Genomic DNA, 21620 nt, shown 5'->3' with positions numbered 1-21620 from the left:
GACGTGTAGTCTTGCAAAATTTAACTCCATACATACACTTCACCAGACAAAACAGTACCAATAATGAAACACTGGCAAATTAAAAAAAAAAAAACAACAACCAACCAACCAACAAGGAACCCCACCGCAAAACCCAAAGTGCCTTCAGAGTATCTATGCAGACAGTGTTTATTGAAAGACTTCAAGTTCACTTGCTTGAAAAAGTACAAATTCAGATAGAGGAAGAGTTGAACTTCAAAGTGAGAATAAACAGAAATAAGGATCAGCTATGCTTCCAGTGCTTATTAAATTATGCAGCAACTTCACAAAATTAAAGAAGAAATGGACTGTTAAATCTGAAACAAATTTGTGGCAATCATCATGTGGGTGACATGCCCTTGCCTGTTCAAATGCAGCATCGTGCTTTCTTTTTCACTACAACCCTGCCCCACCTGCATGCAGAACAGTTTCCCACACAATGCCAGATTAGCCCAGTGGCTCTTCCAATGCCTGCATGACTTAGGCAATATATCTGGACTTCAGTACCTGAACTACGACAGCCCACCCTAGTTCCTACCTGCAGCAGTCAAGGCACAGCAGTGACACTTCCCTTACATTTATGCCTAGTGAAGAGCAACATAATGACATATGGGTCCCCTCTAGATTGGTAAACCTGATCTTAGAGCTATGTTATTCAGAGCCTATGAAGAGTAGCTGCTCTTAAACAATATTTACATTAAAGACCAGAAAGAAAATGCTTACTACTCAGAAAAAGTTTCCATTTTTGGTCTTTTGAGGTCTTTTTGCTTTTAAGTTTTGCTTGAGGGAGATACAGAGAGTAGCTCTTTTACATCTTCTTGGAGACATGAAATTTTTCCATGAAGATCCTAAGAAATTGTTCTTCCTGCAATTTAGGGACATCAGCACTTACAGGTAATTATATCTCTGCCGCTATTAACCATTAATGTCTTCTTTTTTAATACAAATAATTATCTTAAATTAAAAGTATAAATCAAACTCAGACAAAAAAGTGTGTATGTTGCCATCTAGTGTTATCCTTTTTACATGCCACTCTATCCAAGGACATGTCACTGCTTTTCAAAACATGAATCTTAATGACAGTAACAAATGCATTTATAAAGTTACATTCCCATAAAAAGCTAAGCACACATCTCTGAATTCTTCTGTGACCCTTTCTAGTGAAACCAACTTAAGTTGTTTAAATCTAATGGAGGAAGGGAATTATTTCCATACATTTTGCTGACATGTATGGGGTTTTGTAAGCACTTACAGGTCAGAGTGGTAAGGTTTAAGGACAAAAGGAGAAGATATATGATAAAAAGACAGAATGTATCAGAGACCTGTTGGCACAGGCAATCACCAACAGTAGTAATAACCAGCAATAACAGTATATCCAAGTGGAATCTAGGAAATCTCATTTATCAGACTACCTTAGATTAAGTACAGACACAGATCCGTAACTTTTAACTCTTGCCACAAACCTCACCATTAATCACAGAAGTTGTTTCAACCACAATAAAGGCATAAGCTTTGCAGAACACACACTGTCACTCGCCGAAGAATGTTAGGTTCTCAGTTTAGCAGAACAGTGATTGTGAATTAACACTTCCAAGCACTGGGATTAACATACCATCTCCCATTTTCCAAACAAACTTAGACTTTCATGAAATGATTGCCACGCTTCCCTCAAGCTTTCCTACAGATTAACTTCACAGAGTATGCTGGTGTTGCACGTGTTGGTAGGAAATAGGGCGAATTTCTACATAAAGGCATAGCATTTGCTGAGTGGTTCATAAACACCACTTTCAGTCAAGAACGAACAAAGGCATGCTTGTCTGCAAATTTTGTCTCTACTTTTGCAGAAGGAAGTACAGACAACAGATGGATTCATGAACCCAGTCATAAAAAATGTTTTCAAGAAGAGCTGTAGAACCAATGGACATTTAATTTTCCAGTGAATGGATTCTAAAGAACTGACTACGCTGGACCAAGCTGTATTAGGTTTTTTAGTGTATAAATTACATAAAAGAACAGACCAAATCACCACAGCAAGAGTTTAATATATTGCATGAATTGGTTTCCAGTATCTCAAAAGTTTTCAGTACGTCTCAGTAAAACCATCAGATATAGTGAAATCTGTGCTTTATTATGAAGTATAGGAAAATGCATTTCCAGCATTAGGACAAAGTCAGTTAAGTCACTCATCATATTTAAAGTTTTCACTATTAGCAGTATCATTTCTGGAATGCTTAAGCAGCCCAAGGACCTAGCTGATTGACTGTGCAAGCCACTGTGAAAAAACCCATGAGATGCAGCTCCTCTTATAAAGTTTAGATTAAATAGAGATTAGACAGAAAATGAAGGGGAGGAGAAACAGACACACAGAGCTGTGTTCTGAACTAACGTGAAGACTAAGCCAAGAAAACAATAAAGTATTCCTATACCGAGCTAAAATAATAGATTTGGTCTCTTTTTAGTACATACATCATATTAACTATGACCCCAATACCCACAATCATTAGGGTATAAGGAAAAGCACTAACAAAGCGCTTTAAAGCCATTGAAGCATCCCTCTCCCTAAACTGAAGGAAATATTCCTTTCACCCTCTGTATTGATTTTAGATATTAACTTCCATGCCAGACCAACCTCAGCTTTATTATTACCACAATACTGCTACCCCCATGACAGAAACTACCACAGCTCAGAAACTGTTGATTTCACCAGTGTCGTGGCACGAATGCTTTTTGTGAGCCAGGATGCTAACCAGCCACCTCCACCACATGCTTCCCATTTTTTTAATATCTAAATTCCCCCTCCAGCAACCAGTAATACGAGCTTACTGTACTCTGTGCAACAGTGCAGTTCACTCACAACAAAAGAATGATACACAATTTACAGACAATGAGTCAAGCTTCTTCTATCAGGCATGTGTTCCTCAAAAGGATTTGTCATGGCATTTGAAAATAACCATGTGTCTCCTGGTGAAATCTACCAGCATTTGTCTTCTGTTTGGTGACACAGCAAATCCTTCACAAAATGGTAAATTATGCCCTGGATGACAGTCACTTGCCAGCTGAGCCCACAGTTCTTTTACCTAACAGGAGCTGAGCATATTGACATGTTACAGTACTGCAGAAAGCTTTTGTATGAATGCAGGTATACACGTTGCCAAAGACAATGTATTAAAAGATATTCCCCAACTCCATTGTTCTCTCACTGGCTTGGACATCAGAAAAGTGTTTTGTTCCCTGTACCTTATGATTTTAATTCTTTGTGGCTTTCAAAAATAATTTTGTGGTAATCGGAACAGTTGCTACCATTTAATGAAGAATTTTAATTTTTTATCACTGGTAGACTGTGGTGTTCTGTTGAGTCAGAATCACCGTTCTTAGTTCCTTGGGCAGTTTATTGTGTGTTGACAATTCCTACTGTTCACAAGTCCATCCTGCATTTTTTTCCTATGCTTTTACCTCAGAGACAAAATTTGCCATTGTCAGAATCTGCATATCATGGATAATTTCAAGTTTTGCTCAAAAAATGGCCATTTACTTTAAAAAAACCCCCAAAAAACTAAAACTTGAAATGTTCTAATTTTAATAAAAGGTTATATTTAAAATAAAAGTTTTAAAAATAATGAAAAAAAAAAAAGTATTTGGATTTTCATTCTTACCTGACACTTTTTTTGTTTTTCTACTTTTCCCAAAGATTTAAAAAAATCTAGCAGGAACAAAATTTGCTTTAGAGTTAGTTCTATTTATAATGCAGCAAAACTCTGCTTAGTAACGTAGATTGCCTATCTCCTCAGTTACAAGTTTAGGAACATGAAATCCTATCTACCTACTTAACACATACAAACTACTAACAAACTCTGCCCATGACTTTCAAGTTTCTGCAATGAGAAATGTAAGCAAACATCACCGGAAAAATTGAACTTTGTGCCCAGCCAAAACATCATTGCAAGCAAAGTATAATTATCTACCTCTCAAATACAGGAATATAATCTTGTTAACATAACTATTTAATCTCCTCCTATTTATTCAGTCAAGAATAGGAGGTCAAATGTTTGTGTTTGTGGTATAAAAAGGGAAGACTTGGTTATACTTGATGATCTTAAAGGTCTTTTCCAACTAAAATGCTTCTATGATCCTATGAATTCTACAGTAACACCAGCCTGATTCCAAGAGCTGCTGAGCAGATGTGTTCAGTGACATACCCGGGATTTGCAGGTACAACAACGGTTGCTCAGCATTATCCTGTCCCAGGCCCAATGTCATGATCTTTTAGACTGACAAAGCATATGAGCTCAAATTAAACTTAAGAGTAATTCATTATAAGTAAAACAGGATGTTCTAGAAAATTAATTCTGCTAATGGAAATGGATAAAAGGAAGTTGAAGTTAAAATAGTCAACGATACTACTTAAGATGCAAGATGCTTCTGTAAAAAAATGTTTTCAATTAAAATAAATGTAATTTTCAGTTTTGTACTCTATTTCTGAATATGTTTTAGTTAATTAAGATACAAATATTAAAAGCGACCAAAAATGCCCTGTATCAAACTTAAACATTGATAGACACCTCTGTGCAGTGTGCATATACTTAGTGCATCTTGAGATTTTAGCTGAAAATTCTAAGACAGGCCTTATATTTAGAGCAAGTTAGCTGTTAGAGCACATAACTAACATTATTAAGAGCTCTGCTGCAGAATTTATATAGGGCAAGTCACATTTTTTATAATATATATAAAATTAACTGATCTTAACAAGGTAAAGCATATTATGATAATTCTATGAAAGGTAAAAGGTAACTAGCTTGAGCATATTATTTTAAAAAAGGGTAAGAAAACTGCATCTATATCCATAAAAAGATCATCAGTTCCCTACATCCACTAATTTCCCAACAATTTCAAATGTGAATTGATCGCTCTTACATGACACCTCTGTGCTTGTCCATCTGGTAAGACTAAGTGTATTCCTTCTTTTGACTGAATGCATACTGATCCATTGGTGGTAAAAATTCCTGCATAGAATGCAAAATGTATTTTCTTTTGAGTAAGTATACTCTAGATATTCAAATTCAGTTATCAACTCAAACCCTCAAACGTTTGTGGGAACAGGACAGCAGACAAACCTAAGTGTAATGAAGATAACCAAATTTAAAAGCTGAAGTGACTTCTCATGGAAAATACTTTGCAGTGTTAGCCCATCATATCTGTGCAATTTATAGTCAAAGTATTTCAATGTGACAATATTTATTGCTATGAAACTGGAAAAAGTGACTCGTCAGCTGACTTTAAACAAACATGTATCTATTGCTGTGGTCATCAGGTCGTTTAAAATTCTTCCTTTTGAACGTGCGTCACAGAGCACGAAGAAGTCTCATGAGGAACTTTCTGGCCAAGGGGATTTACTGGGCCTATTATTCTGCTCCCAATATTTATCCTCTGATTCTGCAGGAATAGCTGTTCCCGGTTCAAGAGTTTCTGATCTAATATGCAAAGCATTTACAATAGTCAGCAGGAAACTCAATACACTTTTGCCTGTGCACTCTGGAGCTGGTGTAACTTTTCCATTAACTTAAACAAATGCTGCTGTATTTTTAGACCATGTAATTACCCTACATCAGCAGGCTGGCCCTTGTGAAGGTACACTGGAGAAAGATTCAAGCTCTATGTTTCTCTGCTTATAAAACTCTGAAACCCAAGCCCTCGGATGTGGTGATTAATGAAATGCCTCTTGATCATTTGATCTGATCCCACTTGCTGAAGTAAATTGTTTTAGTTTTCCATTGGCATAGATAGGATTTTTTGGTATAATGACTGGAGGGTAAAGACTTCACACTTGAAAAGACATACCACTCTGTGTTAATGGATGACCACTGAGAATTGGAACATGTTTTAACCTTCTTCATTCATCCCTCAAAGATAAAAGACTAAGGAGATATTTTTGTTATGTCCAAAAAAAGTTCCTTGCTTGAAATGCTGTATGAACATCCTGGTAATATCATTAGCTCTGTAATTCTGCTGTTCAAAAACCTCAACAGCTCTGTGATTACAAGCATTTGTCAAGAGGCAACAGGCATTTGGCAATGACAAAATCTGTCATTTTTTCTGAAGTTGGAGTGTGCCAGTCAACAGCTGCATTAGGCTGTCAGCATAATGCACTGCAAAACATCGGCAGATTCACAATGCCACCATTAACACTTTAATTCAATGTTTTGATAACAAGAAGCTCCACCAGGCGTACAGTTGGCCTCTTCTGTCACAGAAGTCAGCGCCTGCTTCAAATTTGTCTGTGCTGTGATTCAAAACGGTCACCATAAAACATGGCCAGGCCATGCTTCATTTGTTACATTTCATTTTCTTTCTTTGCTTGTAAAACAAATTTCAGTTTCACAGAATGAAGAACTGATTTTAAAAAAGAGTATTGCCAAGAATACCTATTAAAATACTTCTGCTACCCCAATAAACGAATTACTAATGCATTTAAAATTACAGCACAATAAAAAGCTTTAGAACAGAAACACTTGTAGTGATTTTGGAATTTTATACACCACAGAGTGTATAAAATTGTCCAGTGGTTTCCGCAAGTAGTAGTTGTCACTAAAGTTCATAAATAAAGTCATATGAATGTGATTGATGTATCTGATTTATCAAGACAAGCAGACACTAAAGCAAATGGTGGTTTCACGAATAATCTGCTTTGCTTTATTTTATAGGCCAGTATAACTCTTGCATCTTGTTCTTGACCCATAAGGCCGTCTTCATTTCAGTGCATGGTTCCCAAGAATATGTGAAAACCGTTATTATTTCTTTTCCTTGCTAATCTAAAAAAGAGCGAGCTTGACTGATTAGTGATTTTTTTCATGTGTGGTTTTTGTCATTAGTTCTTGTAGGAGCAACTTCTGGATCCAGCTCCTACGAAGGGTCCTAAGAATGTCTCCCACATTTCTATTTCACTATTACAGGAATGGGAATCTCTCAAGTAGGTAGAAACACTCTCACAGCAGTCTACGTTGTGCATGCAAGAGCTGTAGCTGTCCAAGAAACATTAGAGAAACAGACATCTAGGTCAGCAAGAAGAGGCATATATCTCCACTTAGACGATGCCTGAAACACTAGGGGATAACATCCCAAAAGGCAGAGCCTCTGTGAGTGGGTGCGTGGATAAAGGTCAAGGTGTTTTTCAGCAGAAACACAAGGTTTGAGAGGTGTAATCTAGAATCATAGAATCATAGAATGGTTAGGGTTGGAAGGGACCTCAGAGATCATCTAAGTTCCAACCTCCATGCCATGGGCAGGGACACCCTCCACTAGACCACGTTGCCCAAAGCCTCATCCAACCTGGCCTTGAACACTTCCAGGGATGGGGCCTCCACAACCTCTCTGGGCAACCTGTTCCAGTGTCTCACCACTCTTAACAGTAAAGAATTTTTCTAACATCTCATCTAAATCGACCCTCCTTCAGCTTGAACCCTCTACCCCTTGTCCTGTCACTACACTCCCTCATAAACAGTCCCTCACCATCTCTCCTGTAGGCCCCATTTAAGTACTGATAAGCCCCAATTAGATCTCCCCAGAGCTGCCTTTTCTCCAGGCTGAACAATCCCAACTCTCTCAGCCTGTCCTCACAGGAGAGGTGCTCCAGCCCTCTGATCAGCTTCGTGGCCCTCCTCTGGACTCCCTCCAACAGCTCCATGTCTCTCCTGTACTGGGGCCCCCAGAGCTGGACGCAGTACTCCAGGTGGGGTCTCACAAGAGCTGAGTAGAGGGGCAGGATCACCTCCCTCGACCTGCTGGTCACACCTCTTTTGATGCAGCCCAGGACACGGTTGGCTTTCTGGGCTGCAAGCACAACACTGCCGGCTCATGTTGAGCTTCTCATCAATCAATACCCCCAAGTCCTTCTCCTTGGGGCTGCCTTCAATCCATTCCTCGCCCAGCCTATAGTCACGCTTGGGATTGCACCGACCCACATGCAGGACCTTGTGCTTGGCCTTGTTGAACTTCATGCGGTTCGCACAGGCCCACCTCTCCAGCCTGTCAAGGTCCCTCTGGATGGCATCCCTTCCCTCCAGCGTGTCGACCACACCACACAGCTTGGTGTCGTTGGCAAACTTGCTGAGGGTGCACTTGATCCCATTGTCCATGTCACCGACAAAGATGTTGAACAGTGACGGTCCCAGTACCGACCCCTGAGGAACGCCACGCGTCACTGTTCTCCACTTGGGCACATTTACAGGCAATGTCCTTAGCACTGGATGGCATGACCTCTGAGGAGGCCACAAAGCTTGCAATGAGAATGCACTGTACAGAAAACTCTCTCTTGGCAGCAGTGAAAGGAGGAGAAAATGTTATCCACAGACCTTTGCTATTAGAGATGCATTCAGTTCTTTTCTATTCTCTTCATGAATCCATTATTCATCAGCATCAATTTTCTACTCCTTAAGAATTTCCTCACCACCTACAAAGCATGTATTGCCCAGAAACTATACACTAGGCTATGTATTTCCAAAATCAGTTGGCAAATATAGCAAAGTAGTGTATTAGGCTATTTAATGGCTTTTGACAAGAAAACAGAATCTCATCCTCACTACAAAGCTCAAGGAAGAAGATTTGGAGCCTGTGTGTCACAGCTCCCAGTGACATAGGGGAGAAGTAAGCAATCTCATCACCTCTGAAAATATCAATTCTGTTTAGCCTATATTTTCACAGGGAGCAAACTGCTGTTCATAAAATACAACTTTAATTACCTACCTACAAGTTTAAAAAGGGTCGACAGTCTGAACTCCTCTGAATGATGGTACTTCAGAAGCTCAACTGAAGAGGCTGAAATGTGGATGAAGTATCCTGGTTTTGCAAATGACTCAAAGGAACTGTATCCTGAAAGCCATGTATTCTTGTGAATAACAAATGTAGATCTGTTGTGAAATGCTTCTCTTTTTTCCCATTTAGAAAGAACAAGAGTATTATTAGAGGCTAGCTGAAGAAAATAGTTTGGTCTCTCAGCTGTTTCGAATGAAATCAAGTTGGAATCTGAAAAAAACACACAGAATCATTTACTTGCTGATATATGCATAATAAACTAAAATCATTCTGATGTACTACTACTGATACTAGCAGCATGTGCAATGAAAACTAAGTTTGGCCTTATGAGTATAAATAGCCTGAATCTGCTAAGAAAATATACTATATGTGGATTCCAGAGTGGTAGATTCTGATGGTTATTTAGTTATACCTTACAGAATTCAACAGGAATACAAGCAGATTAAGACATTTGCCTAAAGCAGGATAAAGGAATATAGCCCTGCATTCAAGCAGAACTTCAGTTTACAGCCTTCACTAAGCCATTTACTTAATAAAAATTTAAATTTCATCTAACTAGCTTTACAAGTGACATTTGCCATCAGGAATTTATAGCTTAAGAGCTCAGCCTTTCATTAAAAATAATTTACAAAAATGCATTTTGCATTCAGCTTACACCTTTATGTCTTAATTTCTAAGCGGTTAGCTCTCTAGCCCTTCCCTTAAGAATGGTAACAACAAAGTCTGTTTTCTGACAAATGTACCCACATGATACCTTAAACTGAAAACAGTACTGCTGATTTCAAGCAAGCCTCTGTACAACCAATTGCAGAGTGGCAGATCTTGAGCCTGTTACTGGCATCTGTTGCTTACAGAATTACTTCATTCTACTTTGCTGTAAACTCTGCTATTCTCTTGAAAACAGTCATTAAACTACTGTAAAATCAACTAACCCTCCAGGCCTGGGTAGCATTTCTTGAAAAAATGAATGCATAGAAAACAAATGATCTCTATTAAACAGATATACTATCCTATTCTGGTACAACACTTCTGGAAGACCAACTTGTTTTCTGAGCATAAAAACTTCAATTGATCTGAAAAACATAGTGGCATTTGTGAATATCTTTTTATTGTCTGTAGCAAGTAGCTATTTGATAAATAATGACAGTGTGATTTATAATACCTGCCATATAGCCAATCAGTACATCAATGCTCAAAACTTTCCACTGTCTACCATTTGTCTGAAACTGATGAAACATGTCCATTTTTCTGACGTACCAAAGAACCAAGAATGCAGATATATAAATGAAGACGTGGATATGAAAAATATCCTATTAATTATATAAACTCCTCCATGGCCAAACGATGAAATGCCATTTGCTCAAATTGGACTGTAAGGCACAAATTCAATTTGCCAGGTTAAATTCTGAGCGAGAGATTTTTATATGGGAATAGAACTGACCTTCCCTTTCCAAACCTAAATTGAACGCAATGTACAAGTGTCTCAAAACTATGACTAATAAAAGAAATCTGGCTCTGGATATTCTGTTACATGAGTTCTTGTGTCAGTTCTACAGACAGCAGTATTACTAATCAAATGCTTGTCATTTTTTCAACTGACCCATATCTCTTCTTTGATTACACAAAGACAGCCACCTTCAGGCTGTCCAAAGAGCTAATTCAGGGGACTCTGGGCAGTAAAACTGTACTGAGACTCAAGAGGGCATTAAATGCTCTGTCGGCATTAAAATTATGTATGCAGACAACTCTAGCATTTAATCAATATCTCAAAGTGCTGAATATATTCTTGTAAGCTTTCTCCACCTGTCTGAAGGTGTGCAAAACTTCTTTCATCTGCTGAATAAGCAACACATTCCTTCAGTGGAAACTAAAGTTGGGACCTGAAGGAGACACATTTGCAGCATACACCCTTACACAGCTCAGGTTAGTGGCAGTGGGCATCTCTGTACAAGTGGGCAGACAACAAACGATGGTGGCAAAGTGAGTGAACTAGGCAGTACTCTTCTTGCATCATCTCTCTCCCATTCTTTCCCAGGTCTCAGTTCTGCCAGAGGAAAGGTGGGGGGAACAACACATATCTGGAGCACTGAGCTACAACACTGGTTTGGTGATTCTGAAGGCTGGGGCAGAAGGGGCTGTTGTTTTTCAACTAAAAGTATCAGTTTATAAAGCTACAATCATCTAATTAAAACCAAACAAATGAAAATTTTGGCAGACAACATTAAGGTGCACAATCAGCTGACAGATAAAGAAAAGATTTTTTGACCCATGTCTATTGTTAAATCTAGGCTCATATTCAAGCCTCTAGGTTACAGTGACTTTACCGTGTGCTTTGGGTTTATAAAGTCCTGAAGTTAGCATAAAGCTCACTGCATGTCCAGGAACAAAATCATCTTCTCTCACTGGGAAAACACCACCACCCACCAGTTTCACTGCCATTACAAATTCTCCATCCAAATAGCTGACCAGTTTGTACGGGCCCTTTCCCAGAGCTGTTGAGAGAAAAAAAAAAAAATCAGAATTACCTTTCATGTCAAGTGTCACAAATACATGAGCTCCAAGTATTATGATACGGCATATAAAGAAAAACACATCTCTCCACTCTGAAAATAGCTCTAGGTGCTGTGCACTAAACTATAATGACAACCAAAACAACGCCAAACTCTTTAGAAAATACCTGTTCTGAAAACTGTCGAAAATACCTAGTTTCAATTTTCAAGATTACCTTCTCCTTTTCCTCCCTCTCATTCTTCAGTTTCATAGTCACTTTATTAAAGTTAGGCAACTCCTCACTTATTTGATTTAGAAGTAAACAGTGTTCTACAGACCACCATGGGATCCCTCTAAATTGTTTACTTGTATGGTTGAACTGATTATACACTTCTTACTATTCTTTAAAACCAATTTTATTAGTGTTGGAAGTGTTAGGCATTTTGCAGGGAATAAAAGTTTGTTGTCAGGTATCAAAGAACTCCTTGAACAATATAGAAACAAACATAACCACTGGGAACTGAGACAGGAAGAAATCACCATCATAAGCAAAGGATGCAAAGGAACGGTCATATTTTACCTATGAATAAAAAAACGCAAAAGCATGTGAAGTTATGTCACAAATCCTACAATGTCACACCTCCTCAGTTCCAATTTCACTGCAGAAAGTATTTTCAAGTTTATTTTTAAACGTTATTTGAAATTATTTTTGTAAACTTCTCTGTTAAAACCAGACATTTTAGACCACACGTGAGTAATTCACCTCACTACCATTTTACCCACAAGCCAGGACACAGCAAGCGTACGTCTAAAGAAGTGTCCCAGAACTTCTCAGCTGATAGTTGCAGCTAATACCACTCACTCTTAAAATCTGTTCCAACAGGTTAAAAGTTTGAACTGTAATTTGCAGCCTGCAAATTAGGGTTCTCCCTAATCTTAAAATCTATTAATAGTTTTAAAATCTTAAGGTGGCTGCGCTGCAATCAGAGTTTTAGACTTTAACGGCATAAATAGGCGGCCAGTTAGGACACAAGCCCATGCCTAGCTAAACACGTACAGTTATACCTGGTTACCTTCAGTGTAGGGAGTCGAAAAACATTTTAAAAATTAGTGGTCTGGAAATGTTATTATATGTTTAAGTCTTGTATCTCAGGCCCATACAAAACTTGAGAAACCACAGCTACCAGCTGAGAACTTCCCCTTACCAAAGACAAAAGGCTTCTGCTCCTGCTTCTAGTAGGACTGGAACTATTCCACTCTGGATTCATCAGTTACATAAAGAAAACCTCTCTCTGGTCTAAGTTTCTTAACCTTCTTGTCTTCAAAAATAAGTAAATACAAGTAATTCTGGGGAATGCTACTATATTGAGGTAGAGAAGAAAATCTTCAGCTTAGAGATTATTTTTTTCCCCATTGGTAGCTCTGAAATATCCTATGTTGAATAATGATGAGCTGGATTAGCAAACCGTAGGAAGATACAAAGTGAGAAGTATATGATAACCATGTTTATTACAAGCTGGTCACATGCACAACTCTCCACTATTTCAACTAATTTCTGTCAGTGAGAATTCAGTAATAAGTAAAACCAATAACACACTTTAAAAGCGTATGTTATCATCTAACTTCACTACTACCACAGATGTTAGAGGCACTGCGCTTTCAATCTATTACAACTGCAGTAAGATTATCTAGTATCATACTGTATTTCATTTATCAAACAAAACAAACCAAAAAGGAAATGTAAAACTGCAATCACCTCTTATATTCAACTGGCTGTTATTTAAATTAACTTAAAGGCTTAAATAGTGATTTAGATAAAAATCCACTGCATGAGCAATTTGACCCTACCCAAAATCTTTCCAGCAGTCAGTCTATCAGAAAATGTAAATTTCTTGGCCATACCATTTGGGCCTGGCATGTTGCACAAGTTTCTTCTAATTTCAATTCTCTGAGTCCCTCTCCAAGATCTTTCTGGGGGTGAGCTGCTGCAATATGGAGTCTAACAGAAGACCAAAATATCACAAACCATCTGAATAGACAGGCTTCTACATGGGCTTGATAAAAGAGTTACGGAACAAATAGCAGGAGTCCTGACCATTCCTTGCATCGGGCTGGCTTGCAGCGCTGGTATGTATGCCACGTCTAACTATGCAGACAATTGCAATATAACTCTAAAATAGTCTGAACATAGATTCCAGTGTTAACACAGCAGTACAGCACCCAGCGCAGATTCATGGTTTACTCTAGCACCATGCACAAGTTTTGCACCTCTCTCTGAGAGCCAGTTTAATGCAGCAGCAATGCTTGTCCCTCAGGAAGTTAAAGCTAGGTCAGACGTACCTAAACAAGTTATCTCCATTTGGGCACAAAAAGGTCAAAATATCTTAATAGCTAGCTCCCTCTTGAGGCTGCACAGGAAATCATGATGGGCTTAACAGACCCACTGGGTATCAGGTTTGAACTGCAGTATGCCTTTAGCATAACCCACTAGTACTGTTGGGTTAAATAGTCTATTAATCACTTAATGATTTAATTGTTTAATCATGATCCATAATGCAAAGAAAATTAGTTAAACACATACTCTTGGGAAAGACCCAGGAATAAAAAATGTTATGAAATTAAAAGCCTTTGAAAAAGCAAAATAAACCACTAAAACAGTCTTGGCTATTTAAATAATTCATCATTTGCAACTATTTTCATTAACACAATTATTTTTATACAAAGTAATAAGACTTATATAAAGAAACCAAATATTTTATTGACATTTTATCAGCTCATTTAGGACTTACCTTTGTTGAAATATTCACAATCATAAGCTAAAAAATAAAAAGAAAAGAAATGCAGTTGCAAGCATTCTGCAGATAAACAGTTTTTCTATTACCCTTTACGATTAATGGGTAAGCCAAATGCTTGGCCAAGTTAGATTGTACACAGACATTTATTAAAAAAAATTGTCAAATATTTACTTTACTGCTTTAAATAAAATACTAATTTAAACTACACTGATTTAAATAAAATATTGCTTTCTAGCAGGAAATACTAACCTTAAATACCTACAGCTGTCTTTTTGTGACCTCTAGTGGTTAAGATTAAGCTTTGCTCTCTTTCCATGCTCACATTAAAGCACATGTACCATTTCTGTCAAAAATTAGGAGTAACCCTCTTGCTCTATGGCAAATTTCCTGTGTCACTTCGAGCAAGATGCTTACCCTCTCTGTGCAACTGCAGTCAGAAAAATACTTGTTTCCTTCCATTCTTTCTCTCTCGCACTTTTTTATCACAACTTTGGGGACTACTCTCTTCTGTTAGGCATTTGCACTAGGTGCCATAGAAAAAGGCCTTTAATTTTTTTTACAACTTCTAAGCACTGTTGAATAGGGATACTAAGATAATGACAAAGTCCTGCCTAAAAACTGACTTGTTTTTCTTCAGAAGACCTTTATATTTCACACCTGCTCAGGGGGGGCAGCAGTAAGGCAGCTATGTTTCCTAGACCATGTTAAGAACTGAAGTCCTCCCAAAGATGGAAATTACTTGAGCTGTTAACTTTGTAACCTTGGTTTAAGGGATGCATGCTGTATCCTAATATAGACTTTCCAGGACTTCTCCTTTCACATCATAAGACAAGGAATTAAAAATAGAAGAGTACCACCCACAAATATGGAAAGAAGCACTTAATCCAGTCAGATCAAAATGAACACGGAGGCCAGTGAGAGGCACCCACTCATCTTCCTACCTGTGTGGCTTAGTGATTCAATTCATGGCCCCAGGCAGCTTTGTGCGATTGATTTCTCAGGTCTGGGTCTCATGAATGCAGACAACGGCAGTCACTGGCAATGCTAGTTAAGTAAACTTACGACACATTCTAGGGGACCTCCAGTCTACAGCAACTCCATGCTGGCAGCACTGATGGGCATATGCTGATACACTTGTACAGAAACACTCACAGTCACCTCCTTGGTTACAACCACATGTATCTGTCAAGCAGTTTAAGTAAAACCAGGTGACATCAATCTGGAAATATAAATATCACATCAAAAATATTTATATAGACACTGGCAACAATCACCTCAATACAAAGCTATGACTTTTTCAAAATGTAATATATAAGACTCTGAGGTATTAAAGATTTTAATTTTAAATGCTTCCTGAAACACAAGAAAAACAGTTTATTAGAACACATCATAAAATCTTGTACAGTACTTAGTCACACAATTAAATCAATGACCCATTAAGACCATGCACACTAATATGTTGATGTGAGCTTGTGTTTTGTATGGTTTTGTAATATTTAAACCATAATAAACTATAAGGAAGCTTAAGAAATAAGAGAAACTCTCTCTAAACCGATCAGAAATCAATACATCTCAGAAGTGTTAAGAAAGTTACATATATATAAAGTGTAAGAAATAATAAAGTAGATGGAAAACTCTTCATGTAAGACTGGTTTATTCTCATCATTCCTGGGGCCTACAGGAAAGATGGTGAGGGACTGTTCATCAGGGAGTGTAGTGACAGGACAAGGGGTAGTGGGTTTAAGCTATAGGAGGGTCGATTTGGATGAGATGTTAGAAAGAAATTCTTTACTGTGAGGGTGGTGAGGCACTGGAACAGGTTACCCAGAGAGGTTGTGGAGGCCCCACATCTGGAAGTGTTCACGGCCAGGTTGGATGAGGCTGTGGGCAACGTGGTCTAGTGGAGGGTGTCCCTGCCCACGGCAGGGGGGTTGGAACTAGATGATCTTTAAGGTCCCTTCCAACCCAAACCATTCTGTGATTCTATGATTCTATATTATTAGAAAATTTCACAGGCAAATTTGTGATTTTTCCCTTAAACTATTTAGAAGTCTTAAGTGACAAAATTTCAAAGAAAACTGTCAACGCCAATTTGCTTATTGAATTGTTACACACACTACATGGATTTACACTTGAGTAATACTTACACACTTACAAGGAACTTAGTTGCTACCGATGTTATATAGTGGACTAAACTGATGTTACATTAATACAACTTTAACATCAGCTTCTCCTTTCTTGCAAAATAATATACAAAGCAACCTTGCAAGATTCCTGGTTGTCTTTCATATGAAATCTCCTTTCTCCCTAGGAACCATTCTGACACACTCTTTAAGCCATGCAAAACAGTCTCATTACCTGAACATCTTGGGATATGTCATTTTCCACATAAGATCTAGCTCTGGAAATCAATTCTCCCTCATTCTCCAACTGAACCCAAGTCTGTGAGAACTGTCAGAACATGTTGTATGGCTCATTTGTTTCCCTAGGTGGTTGCCTGAGTGAGGAGACAGATGCATTTTTTTCTAGAAATGAGTTCTTCACATCCAATACTGCCTAGAAGAAACTGTGAATTTATTTAAATAGGTCTGAAAAATATGCATGCTATATAATACATTTGATCAAAATAAAGCAAGTGGTTATGCTTATGTAAACAGTGTTTGGGATGAAAAAAGGTAACACAAATTGGGTATAATTCTATATGCATTCATTACAAAGGGGACTAACAGGACTACTCATATCGAGGAAGACTAAACTAGTGCCAAAGCAGCTTACTGTGTAGGTTAGCTAAGTGCAGATAGTCCTTACAGAATCATAGAATTGTTTAGGTTGGAAAAGACCTTTAACATCATCGAGTCCAACCGTTAACCTAGCACTGCCAAGTCCATCACTAAACCGTGTCCTTAAGCATCTTTTAAACACCTCCAGGGATGGCGACTCAACCACTTCCCTGGGCAGCCTGTTCCAGTGCTTGACGACCCTTTCGGTGAAAAATTTTTTCCTACTATCCAATCTAAACCTCCCCTGGCACAACTTGAGGCCGTTTCCTCTTGTCCTATCATTTGTTACTTGGGAGAAGAGACTGACACCCACCTGACTACAGCCTCCTTTCAGGTAGCTGTAGAGAGCCCCTCAGCCTCCTCTTCTCCAGACTAAACAACCTCAGCCTCTCAGCCACTCCTCAAAAGACACATTCTCTAGACTCTTCACCAGCTTTGTTGCCCTTCTATGGAAATGCTCCAGCACCTCAATGTGTTTCTTGTAGTGAGGGACCCAGATGCTTACAGACTATTTCGTTTGTCTCTTCATCCTGGTTGGGTGGTCTATAACAGCATCCCACCATGATATCTGCCTTGTTGGCTCTCCCCCTGATTCTTACCCATAAACACTCAGCCCTATTGTCACCATCATCAAGCTCCAGACAATCAAAACACTCCCTAATACACAGCGCTACCCTACTGCCTCTCCTTCCTTGCCTATCCCTCCTGAAGAGTTTATAGCCATCCATTACAGCATTCCAGTTGTGCAAATCATCCCACCACGCTTCTGTGATGGCAAGTATACCATAGTTTTCCTGCTGCAAAATGGCTTCCAGCTCCTCCTGTTTGTTGCCCATACTGCATGCACTGGTGTATGTTGCACTCCAGTTGGACTATTGATCCCATCACCTTTTTTTTGGGGGGGAATCCTAATTCCTATGTGATCATTATAACAGGTCCAGTTAAACATTCACATTCTAGAATCAGAATAGGTATGGGTTAGACTTACTTTGTGTTCTCTTTCGCTATAGCAGTCAAAATTATTATGTTATGGAAGACAAGATGAAGATTTAAAGTGATGCAAGTTGAACAGTAAAATTTCTCTCTAGTGATGTGTTCACTTTCACATCTTTCTATATGTGACCACAACTCACCACTGGATGGCAAGCTTCAAATGCTTCACTTAACAGTATTCCACATTCCTTCTTGGCAAATGGCTCTCTAAGGGGATTCAAACTGCATGGATTTCGAATGTCAGAGCTGTCAACACACTTAACCAGAAAGCAAAATCAAGATGAGAAACTTGTTTCATAACCACTTTGTGCTTGAACTTTCAAAGCATAGTTTTTGTTTTTTAAAAAAGAGATGTACACCACAAAACAAATGCATCATTTTTGAAACTAAAGCCAGACTAAGATATTGAATAAAAGAGGATGATAATCTGCAGAAAAGAAATAGTACACAGTCTAAAGAAATGTTTCCATTGTCTGAGAGCAGCAGAAAAACACATACATGCATATAGGTCTAAACAGAGATGCCATGCAGTCCCAATCTTCAGTCCTTACACCTGAATAGTGTAGCTTACATAAATAACGAAGTTCACTTGGACAACATACACTAGAAGTGTCAGAAATCACATCTTCTTACTCTAAGTACTAGGAAGGAACATTTCTATCAACACCACTAGACACATGACAAAAAAGTTAAATTTTTAACTTTACAGCATATGGAAAGAATATTTTTTCTCTCCTTTGCTCTGGTTTCACAGTTAAATATTTCCTAGCTAAGAAAGATCACCTGAACTGACAACACAGTCTAAAGTGAACCCACAATTCTTCCATTAAGTAGAAAACTTACTACATTACTGTTTGAACAACGTCTTCAAAAACACTTGCAGATTCAGAATATTGTACACCATTTTCCCTACACTATAGTGCTGTGTAGAAAAAAAGGTGATTATTTTCTTCTCTTTAATGGATTATGATATCTGTAAGAACCACTGATATTGCCATTTGCATTGCTGCCTGATACTTCCAGAAATGAATTTCTGATTTAATTCTAGATAAATTATATGATGTAATAGCAAAAAAACTACTAGCAAGCACATTGTTTTTACTATGTACCTCTACAGCTGTCCAGCTGTTTCCAAATTCTTGTGAGTTTGTTAACTCAAAATTATCTGGAGTCCTCAATTCATTTACCGTCTTCAAATCAAAATTTCCACATAATCCAGTTAATTTACCCTGGGGAAAAAAAGATAGATATACACATATAAAACCCCATTATTTCCACATGATACAAAACACTACCAGCCATGACCATTTTCAAAACTGGCTTCTTAAATTCCTGGCTTCAGTTACTAAATTATAAATTTGTCAGGATATGATCCTTTTCAGCTAAGTTTCAGCCAAAACAGTTCAGCTTTTTGAATAAAACCATGCAAAATACTTTGACAACATCAATATTATTCCCTTTCAACTAAGTATCTTCGAGCTTTTGAGAAATGAGCTTATCTTTTGTTCAGAGCAGTGACCTGTTTGCTAGCCATGTGCTTTTTATGCTTCAGCAAAATAACACCTGCTCCACTCATATGAGGAATGAGTACTGAAGGAGAATGTTGCCTCAAATATATTTGTTTCTACTGTTACAGAAGTTACACAGTAAATAGTGTGTAGGAAAAAAAAGTCAATGAGAATGAATTTTTTAATTGACAAGGTAGTTAAATGCTTCTCTCCTTGACTCTGCCACTGAGTTCCTACATGATTTCTGACACGTTGTCTATTCTCTGAATAATAATGTGTCTTACTTAATAAGACTTACATAAATACCTTAAAGAAATGGCAGTAAGAGTGTTGACTTACACTTACCTGCCACTGATGACCCATCTGTACATGAACTGTTGTCCTCTGATCCCAAAGAATGGTGATGTGCTCATCAGCAAAATGAACAACAGTGAAAAATCCAGCTTTCCATAACCGTAGTTTTTGTAGTTTGTCTATGTAACTAGAAAAGCTCTGTTCAAAATAAAACAAGGCAGCTTATAATGTAAGTAATGTTTTCACAAAATTTTCATTTGACAGGAAATGAAACACCTAAATAAAATGAACACCACAGTTCTCAGACAGAAGTCCAAAAACTGACAGAAGGCTACACAGGGATAAATGCTTAAACAAAAGTGGTCTGGATTTTGATTGTGAACTGCATTGTTGTTTTATGATTTTCCTATTTTAAAAGTTGATTTTATATCAAATTTACAGGATGGGTAATGTCAACTGGAGTGAAGATTTGAATGTTAATGGTTCATCTGGGAGGTAAAAAATTAGTCTTACAGGTCCTGGTTATGATTTTCACTTATACATCATTGCACTCAGAAGGTCTTAGCCACTTGCTTTTTTTTTTGATTACAGATAGATATAAAGATGCATTTAGCATCCTCTTGAAATAAGGAATTGTCTAAGTATGTCCAGAATTGCCATCTTATTTACATAAAGCATTCATCTCTCCAACAACAGATTATTTGTAGCATGAACTAAGATGTCTGCTTTAATTATACAATGCCTCATACAAAGAGACACAATTTCCTTTGTATAATCAGTCTATAAACTGTAAATAGTACTATTTATACTAAAATTACTAAAAATACTAAATATTTACAGCAACAGAGTTTGCAGTTTGGCAAAGATAAAAATGAAATTCAGGCTGTGGAGGATATACAAGGGACTGCTATGTATTTTTTACAACTGTATAGGAATACTCCTCCAATACATTCCAGGCCAGACTAAGCTCTTAGTTCTAGCGGAATTAACAGCAAAACTCCCACTGACTTCAAAGTATCTGGATTTTTCCTAAGATACTAAACAGGAATTAAGTTTAAACAAAAGAATTACAATCATCTCATATAACCTACTTGTGAAATATAGACAAGATTTTGTTTAAGTTTTCCACTTAACAATCCAGATGTGCTCAGCATTCATAATAAAGATATTTATGCCTCTGCTACTTAAGTGGCACAGTAAGTTTTTGCTAATGAAAGGAAAAAACACCCGGAGAAGTACAAATGCTACCTTTTGATCAGTGGTAAATACTGAAACTTACTGGATTTCCAGTTTCATCATCAAATATTAAAAAAGATTTTCCAACATTAATGAAAATATTTTTTCTGCAAATGACTCCAGTATTAAAGCAGTTAATATTCTCTATAATAACAGAAAAACTGGTTGAAGAAGTACCCTGAAGAAAAAAAAAAAAAAAAAGAAATGGAGTCTTTTAAATATACTAATATAAATATGTATATTGTTACATAGTTCAATTAGCAGAAAACTCAGTGTATAATCATTATGTTATAGATGATTCAAAGACTAAGCAACATCAAAGCTTAAAAACAGCATGTAGGACTCAATAAAAAGTACAGATTGGAAATAAGTAGAAGGGTAGTTTTAAACAGGTCATTTTCAAATCCAGTTTTACAGAGGCTTTACAAAAAAGTCTCACCTTAACTAGGTAAACCTTACAAGTTCCAACAAAGTCAAATGTTAGTCCATCAAATGTTCTGTAATGCCGATCCCCATACGCAGTACACATTGATGGGCAAGGATGGAAGGTGCATTGAAATGATCCATGCTGGCAAATGCTGAAAAATGTATGATCAATAATGGTAATATCAACTGTACTCACAGACAAATGATTTACAGCTATTGCACTGAGAAGAAAAAAAACCCTAAAAGTCATGCAAGTACGACAACTGTAGACAGAA

At 37.6% G+C, this 21620-nt stretch overlaps 1 protein-coding gene across 1 annotated transcript in view; it reads right to left on the bottom strand.

Moving 5' to 3' along the window:
- The window catches only part of OTOG (otogelin), a 114454-nt gene that overhangs the window by 33798 nt on the left and 59036 nt on the right, over positions 1-21620 (bottom strand). Inside the window, exons 25-33 of the mRNA XM_054826090.1 lie at positions 21359-21497; positions 20963-21097; positions 19735-19881; positions 18991-19110; positions 18022-18138; positions 15171-15327; positions 14103-14129; positions 11148-11315; positions 8755-9033 (exon numbers count right to left, since the gene is read on the bottom strand). Coding sequence (XP_054682065.1) covers positions 8755-9033; positions 11148-11315; positions 14103-14129; positions 15171-15327; positions 18022-18138; positions 18991-19110; positions 19735-19881; positions 20963-21097; positions 21359-21497 — 1289 coding nt within the window. The remainder of the gene's footprint in view (positions 1-8754; positions 9034-11147; positions 11316-14102; positions 14130-15170; positions 15328-18021; positions 18139-18990; positions 19111-19734; positions 19882-20962; positions 21098-21358; positions 21498-21620) is intronic.

Source organism: Grus americana, chromosome 5 (genome assembly GCF_028858705.1).
Source record: "Grus americana isolate bGruAme1 chromosome 5, bGruAme1.mat, whole genome shotgun sequence".
In the NCBI taxonomy this organism is placed as follows: Eukaryota; Metazoa; Chordata; class Aves; order Gruiformes; family Gruidae; genus Grus; species Grus americana.
The sequence above is the reverse complement of the archived record's forward strand: the minus strand, read 5'-3'. Positions and strand labels throughout refer to the sequence as shown.